Source organism: Dama dama, chromosome 1 (assembly GCF_033118175.1).
Source record: "Dama dama isolate Ldn47 chromosome 1, ASM3311817v1, whole genome shotgun sequence".
NCBI lineage: Eukaryota > Metazoa > Chordata > Mammalia > Artiodactyla > Cervidae > Dama > Dama dama.
Genome location: NC_083681.1, coordinates 46,314,804 through 46,323,163, shown reverse-complemented (window position 1 = coordinate 46,323,163; position 8,360 = coordinate 46,314,804). Strand labels below are relative to the sequence as shown.

At 40.0% G+C, this 8,360-nt stretch overlaps 1 protein-coding gene across 1 annotated transcript; it reads left to right on the top strand.

The window, feature by feature from the left end:
- The first annotated feature begins 1,492 nt into the window (after positions 1–1,492).
- On the top strand, positions 1,493–2,416 carry LOC133051651 (olfactory receptor 2D3-like). Its single transcript, XM_061136270.1, has one exon. The coding sequence runs from the start codon at positions 1,493–1,495 to the stop codon at positions 2,414–2,416; it is 924 nt and encodes a 307-aa protein (XP_060992253.1).
- The last annotated feature ends 5,944 nt before the right edge of the window (positions 2,417–8,360 follow it).

Below are 8,360 nucleotides of genomic sequence, written 5' to 3'. Positions count from 1 at the left end.
GATTGACTGGTTTGATCTTGCAGTCCAAGGGACTCTCAAGTGTCTTCTCTAGCACCACAACTTGAAAGCATGCTCTAGTACCCAGCATACTTGTCAAGATCCTTGACACAATAGTTAGGCTCCTATATCTCTCACAAAATCTTCTAAGTTGCAAGTCTAATCCAGTAATCTGAATGTTAAAGGTAAGTTTATGGTAATTGTATGGTCACCAGTGGTACCAAACTCAAACTGACCTTGATGCGCGTTGGCCCTGCTAGCACACAGGACGTGTTATTTACTATCGGCAGACACAGCTGGGACTCCCCGGCTGCAGAAGGCAGCCTATCAGCATTGCCTTCATAAGGCTTCCACATCAGGTTCTGTACTTTCTCTCTTAGTTTAGGTCCTTGAAATCAGAGCCTGAGAAAAGAGCTTGGGTACAGTTTATTTGAAAACTGATCCCAGGGATGGCTTCATGAGGGATGGTGATTAGGAAAAACACTCTAAAAAAAAGCTCTTTAGAGGAAATAATAATAACAGTAGGAGTAATAAACAATGGGGGCTTAACTATATAGAGCTCAACTTCTAAGAAGCATACAGGTGCCTCCCAGAAATGTCTGGTGCACTTATTCATCAATTCCCACTGTCCATTGGTTAAAGGTTGCCTCTGGGACATTAACTTACCCATGCTTCCAACACTGTGGCAGAATGCTGAAAGACAGCAGGGGGTCCCTGAGGTAAATTTTCTGTGGTGCCAGGGGAGTCAGAACTGTCCACCATGGCTAAAACTGAGGTCTGAGGTGAGCTGAAATTGTGTGACAGGGCTGTGTAATATTCAGTTCAGAAGTTCCTCTTTATCATGTGAAATATTTGTACAAGGGTCAGGATTATAGTCCATGGTCATAACTTCCTCTTTTCTTCCTTGTCCTGTTTGGATTGCTACTTAAGCCTCTTTATAAAAACACAATGGAAAAATGCAAGAATTAATAACAATGATTTATCTGTTGGAACTCCCAAGCCATGTTTTGGGAATGTTATGGACAAATTTGACATGGACCCATATTTTTTTAATTTTGAAATATAAAAAGTGAGTGGTTTTTATTGACTAAACAAGTTCACCTCATTCTTAGACTGCTGAGTCTCACAAGTACAAAATATTTCTTGAGGTGAAGAAATGAAATCAAAACAAAGACAATACCTGTAACATATTTTCACAGTAATTTAGCAATATGTAAATTACCTTGTCAGGAGTTGTCAGGAAACAGTATAGACTGTGATACTCAGACAACCAAGTGGATCAAGCAAGGAAAACTGGGCTTAAAAAGCTATATAAACTGGTGGAAGTGACCATTTGCATTCTGATGCTAACTGGCACATTGTAGGAAGCAGCTGAAAGCAAAGAGTCCCCAAGGTACACTTGTTAACATTGCACTTGTTTATAAAGCTTGTGAAATCAAACATTCAGAATGTGTCTACTCTCCCTCTGATGACAGGTAAACAGGGATATACATCAATGGGAGAAGGAAACCAAACTTTTGTGCTTGAATTTACCTTGCTGGGACTTTCACAGGATCCAAAGATCCAAATCTTGCTGTTCTGTGTTTTCCTGATCATTTATCTTCTCTCTGTTTTTGGAAACCTGCTCATAATAATCCTTATCCAAACTGACCCTCGACTTCACATTCCCATGTACTTCTTCCTCAAAAACTTGTCCTTTGTTGATCTTTGTTTCTCTACAAGCATCGTTCCCCAGATGTTGGTCCACTTCCTTGTAAAAAAGAAAACCATTTCCTTTGCTGGGTGCTCACTGCAGATAGTTGTCTTCCTCCTAGCAGGGTGTACAGAGTGTGCTCTTCTGGCGATGATGTCCTATGACCGTTATGTGGCAGTCTGCAGGCCCCTACACTATTCTACTCTCATGACCCAGAGGGTTTGTGTCCAGTTGGCCACAGTGTCCTGGATCAGTGGGGCATTTGTATGTTCAGTGGACAGTGCATTTACACTCTGTCTCCCCTACCGGGGACAGAACATAATTAATCATTATTTTTGTGAACCTCCTGCACTCCTGAAGCTGGCTTCTGCAGATACCTACAATGCTGAAATGGCCCTCTTTTCAATGGGTGTGATTGTTCTCCTAGCTCCTGTCTCCCTCATCCTGGTCTCTTACTGGCATATTATCTCCACTGTGATCCGGATGCAGTCAGGGGAGGGGAGGCTCAAAGTGTTCTCTACCTGTAGCTCCCATCTCACTGTTGTGGTTCTCTACTACGGCTCTGGAATATTTGCCTACATGAGACCCAATTCCAAGACAATGAATGAAAGGGATAAGGTCATTTCTTTGTTCTATTCAGTTATGACTTCAATGATGAACCCCATAATTTACAGCCTGAGGAACAAGGATGTGAAGGGAGCTCTGAGCAAACTGGCTGGAAGATAGTCAACATTCAGAGGCAATGATTTTTGACATTTTGAAAAAGTACTTTGAGCACTGTGATATACAACAATAGCTCTACTAGCTTCATTCTTTTCTTTCCTTGCCTTGTTTATCTCAGTTGATTTTCTTCTCTACAAATATTCACTGAATGCCTACCCTATGAAAACACTGTGCCCAGAACCTCAAAATATGAGTAACTTAATGCCTTTCTTAAAAAAACTTGAAATTCACAAGATAACACAAATATAACTCTTTTAAGAGGTAACTCTTTCAAAAGCTAAATAAAGAAGAAATATTTTACAAACTTTTGCACAACAGAGGAAACCATGAACAAAATGAAAACCTATGGACTGGGAAAAATATTTGCAAATGATGGAATCAAGAGCTTAATTTCCAAAACACACAAATAGCTCAACCAACTCAATAACAACAACAACAACAAAAAAACCCAATCAAAAAATGAGCAGAAGACCTAAACAGACGTTCCTCTAAAGAAGATAGTCACTGTAACTGTGCGTGTGTATGTTCAGTTGTGTCCAAATGAGCACAGCCCTATGGACTGTAGCCCACCAGGCTCCTCTGTTCATGGAATTATCCAAGTGAGAATACTGGAGTGGGTTGCCATTTCCTACTCCAGGGGATCTTCTTGACCCAGGGATTGAACCTGGGTCGCATGAATCTCCTGCACTGGCAGGTGGATTCTTTACCACTAGTGCCACCAGACAGTTGGCCAATTGGCACCTGAAAAGATACCCAACATTGCTAGTTATTTGAGAAATGCAAATCAAAACTATGAGAAGTCACCTCACACTGGTCAAAATGGCCATCATTAAAAAGTCTACAGAGAACAAATGCTGGAGGGGGTGTGGAGAAAAAGGAATCCTCCTACACTGCTGATGGGAATGTAAATTCGTGCAGCCACTATGGAAAACTGCGTGGTCATGCCTTCCTTTTAGGAGAAAGACAATGATTAAATGGAAAATTAAACTTGGCAGTCTGCATAACTTTAAGTAAGTGAAAGTCACCTAGTCATGGACTATACAGTCCATGGAATTCTCTAGGCCAGAATACTGGAGTGGGTAGCCGTTGCCTTCTCCAGGGGATCTTCCCAACCCAGGGTTCGAACCTGGGTCTCCTGCATTGCAGGCAGATTCTTTACCAGCTGAGCCACAAGAGAAGTGCATGAACACAGGATCAAAATTAAAAAAGATTTTTTTTAAAATTTTTTAATTTCAATGTCTAAAGAAATCTTATTGATCATATTATCTAGCTAATGCTTTAATCTCTGTAATTTTCTTAATTAACTCACACTGAGCTTTTTTATTAAAATGTCTGGGAGGTCTACATTCATTATCTTCTAGCCACAATGACTTTCTTTTTCTTCCTCAAAAGTGAAAAGTGCATTCAACCTCCAGTCATTAGCACTGGATATTCCCTGCATCTGGAATGTTCTGCTAATCAGCCTTGGTGCACTTAACTCATACTCAACATTGACAGTTCATTCTCAACAAAACTGTCAGCTCACTAGGGCCTTCACCAAACATACAGTCTAAGACAACACCTTTTCCAGTCACTCCCTATCTCCATTATTGCTTGCTATTGTGCTTATGGGACTTCTATCTCTGTAATTATTCATTTGGAAACATCCAGATTAAAACCAACTTGAAGGATGGAATGACAAAATTAATAAAAATCCAAGATCTGTAAAGGGAATCTGGCTATAGTGGTGTGCCATAAATATAAGAAGGAAAAAGACTGAAGAAATGAGAAGTACTCAATAGTGACAAATGCAAAAGGATAGTGAAAAGATTAGAACTGAAAGACTGCTCTTCAAAGAAAAAGAGATACTGGATAGGTGCCTGCAGGCAGTGGTTTTGTTATTCATTTTTTATCCATGATCTAGTCATTTCCTGTTGGCAACAAGAATCTTATTATAAGTCCACTTATAAAATCAATATGGGATTAAATTATATAATATTTCAATTCCTTTCCAGTTCTAATATAATATGACTAAGTCCCAAATAATTAATAATAGTGTAATTCAGAAAATTAAATAAGTATTAATATTGAATTATATACTTCAATAATTCAATACAGTATCCTTCTTTCTGATTCCCTTCAGTGTAGTAACTGGTTATTCTAGATCCTATGTCCGCCATTCTCTTTTGTTCTGTTCTCTACAGTTTTTACTGAATCCACAAGTATTCCTCTAAAAAGATTTTATCTGAGTTTTTAACCTTATAAAAGTTATTCCTATTCCTTATCAAAGTTTTCTGTACTTTTTATTTTAAAAAATCCCTGTTCGCAGCACAGAAACAGGGACACAGACATACAGAACAGACTTGTGGACACATTGGGGAAGGGAAGGGTGGGACTAACTGAGAAAGTAGTGCTGACATATATACAGTGTCATGTGTGGAATAGGTGACTAGTGGGCAGCCACTGTATAACGCAGGGAGCCCAGCCTGGTGACACAGAGGGGTGGGATGAGAGCAGGGAGGGAGGCTCATATGTGTAATTACGACTAATTCCCTTTGTTGTACAGCAGAAAGCAACACAACATTGTAAAACAATTATCCGCCAATTAAAAAAAATTTATCTGAGTTTTTAACCTTATGAATGAAGTACCATGACACATAATCTTTAGGGCTCTTTTTTCCACTTAATATTAAATTGCTGAATTATTTGTTTTGTTGTATGTCCTTCTGGTTCCTTTGTTTTGATTGGGGCATGATATTCTTTTGTGTGAATATTTATCTATTCCACTGTTGGTGGACATAAAGCTTGTTTCCAGTTTGTTTTTTTTTTAATTGTGAATAATGTGCTCTTACATTTCACATGTGTAAAACCTTCTTTTGGGTACATTCTTTTTATGAGAAAAATAAAAAATCTTGTATTTTATTTCTTTTGTTGTACTTCTGCAGTAATTTTCTTGAGCATATTCTTTTTATAATCAGAACATAAAAAATGTATTTTTCATTTGCTTAAAATTGAAAGAAAAAAGATATAACTTCAGCAGCAGTTTCAGAATTTTCTGGAAAAATAAGTGATTAAAGAGAGACTAAAGAATGAGGAGGACCTGGCAAAAAATTGGGTGAGGGAATGGCCTGAACTGAAGCAGTGATGGACAGAGGCAGGTGCTGTATCATTCATTACCTTAGAAGCAGCTGAGTCCACTTGAACTGAGAGTAGGAACATGCACACAGGTGTGCTCATGAATTAGTGAAAGAAAAAGGGAGAAACAAAAAATTTAAAAGTCTAGAAAGTTTCAATAAATCAGTTTGATACTAATTAAAGCTCAAGGAAGGAAGGCCTGATATGAACAGAAGCACTGCAAAGTTCATTTCTCTCTGGCTGATAATGGCCCAGGCTAGAGGCACAAGATGGGAGACGGGGAGCGGCAGCATTTACAGAACCCACAAGATACAATTTGTAATTTGGAAAGAGAGCTAACCAGGGACCCTTGCTCCTTAGGTCATTCACTGACACTGTCTATTTAGTAGGACTTTGGAAACAGCCTCGGTAAATCCACGTGAGGGCAGCATAGCCCTCAGGCCTCAGAGCTGGGTAAAATTTGCTGGAGTTGGAGGCCAGGAGACATGCTTGGGAGAGGCATTAAAATTTTGTTTCCTGGAGCAGCATTTTCAGGGGAGGTCATGTCAGCTGAGGGGATGAGACCATGATGCCTCCCCCAGGACAGGGCCCCAGCTCAGTGTTGCCCCAGGGACAGTGAGGCTGGTGTAGAATCTCCATTGGGCAGCTCCTTTTATACCTTTTAAGTCAAATTCCTTCTCATTTTTTTTTTTGTGGCTCCCAGTAAGATAGAAATACCTGAAAGTCTGAGTACCTGGACTCAAGAATTCAGTTAGAATGATGCCAAGGCTCTGAAGGCTTTCCTGCAAGGAGAATGGACAAGAGAAGTGCATAGAGATTTAGCTCCTTGCTTCCCCAGGATCCTGCCCTAGGTTCTCATCTTCTCGTTGACATCCATTTCCACCCCCAGAGAGGACTGGCAATGTGACTGGAGGTGCCTTTGACCTCTGATTTCAGTCACAGCTGTACACCTGCCTACATCCTCCCCTGCCAGAAGAACCATCACCTCTTTCTTCATCTTCTTGAACATCTTCATCCCTCAAATGACTCCCAGGGCAGTAGGTGTACTCAGGCAGCTGAACCCCTCCCCATGTGAGGTAAGGGCTCTTTCTTTGTTTCAAGAAAATTGAGTGGAATCTGGGTCTTGAGATATATGGTCAAGACCTCACTGCTCTGCTTCTTAGATTCTCAGTCTCTCAGCCATTATAACTCGTCCATTCCCTTCTATACTTTAGGTACCCTTACATATACCCACAGTTGATCTGTTCCACTGGCAAGACCTGGGTTCCTATACTTCCTGATGCTGGCATCCTGGTAAAAGTCTCAGTATTACCTTTAGACCTAGATTATCCTAGCCTCAGACTATCTGATGTGTACCCATAAAAGACTGGGATCTCAAAAGAGGATGATCTAAAATCAGTTGAAGTGCCTGTTCGATCTATGCCTGCTTGATATTAAAGTCCAATGCTACAGAAAAAGCTAATTGAAGTCAATGACTATTTTAAAGTATGCTAACAGTGATACAGAGTAATAACATAAAGATGTGATTCCAAATTTTTGACTCCATCTTCTTCATTGGCTTTGTCTGACCATTTCCTATAATTTCAGCAATGCCCCTCTGTTAATCTCGGTTTCTAGTCTCTTCCCTTGATCTGAGGTATTCACCCATCACCAGCAGTTTTCCAGAAGGGGGCTCATCCTGTGTAGGCACACTATATGTTTTCTGGCATTTATCTTCAGATAACTGTAGTGTAGACAAACTAGAGAATGGAAGGAGGGAGAGCAGGGCTCTGAATCAAGGGGAGGAAGACAGATAGAAAAGATCTTGAGTCCTAAGAATCACCACTTTACTTAAGTCCTGCTTTTTCTTTTAAGTCCTGTCCAAATTCCTGGAGCATAAATCTGGATAAATATAACCAGTTGATTATTTTATTCCCTTTATTAATATATCCATTCATCTTTTTAATTAAAGGAAAGTGTTTCAGGTCATATATATACTAGGAACAGTACTAAGAATTGTCTTTGAATTTGTGTTTTTGTTGCTGCCAATAGGCAAAGAAGTTCTTCCAGTCAGTATTTCTTAGTTTCAACGTATAGACCTGGTTTTATGAGGCCAGGGAAAGATCTCAGACCCCAAAGAATGATGAAACAGCTTTACAAGAAGATGATTTTCTGGTTGACTTCTTGCCTAGACTTCACTGTGGCACAAATGCAAGGAGGATACTTGTGCTTGTACTGCTTCAATGTTCTGACCTTTATAGTGCAACCTCCTCTCTCTGCTTTGCACTCTGACCCCTTTTTCCTTAGCCACCGTATATTCATCTGCAGCCTGTAGCTTGTATAAGTGACATAGAAGTGATCATATAAAGTTTCCTTCCCTGATACTTCACTTAGATAGACTCGTAGTATGTTATACTTTCCTTTGTATTTCATTGCCAGTAGATGTGTGTAGGTGTTTAGGTAATGGGCTTTTTACATCCATGCAATTTCCCTAGCATCAAATATAGTGCCTGGTCTGTTGTAAGCACTTAGTAAATATTTATGGAGTGAATGAAAGGAACTAGATCAATTGGAAAAGCCTTCCAATTTTAGGATTTTATCATCCAACTACTGAAAGATCCCAACCCTAAGTTGACGACGTTGGTGACATAAACTGAAGACAGAGGGGTCAGAGCAGAGGATACAAAGGAAAGATGAAATATTTGGTAGATTATTCTCTTTTCCAGAGTGCCTCCTGAGTCCTCCGTCCGACTCTGAAAACTAAGTAGCACTGTTCCACACACCGCTTGGTCTCCTGCTCACACCTTTCCACCAGTACTTCCACATAGATTCAGGGCTCAGCGGAACCAGCGTC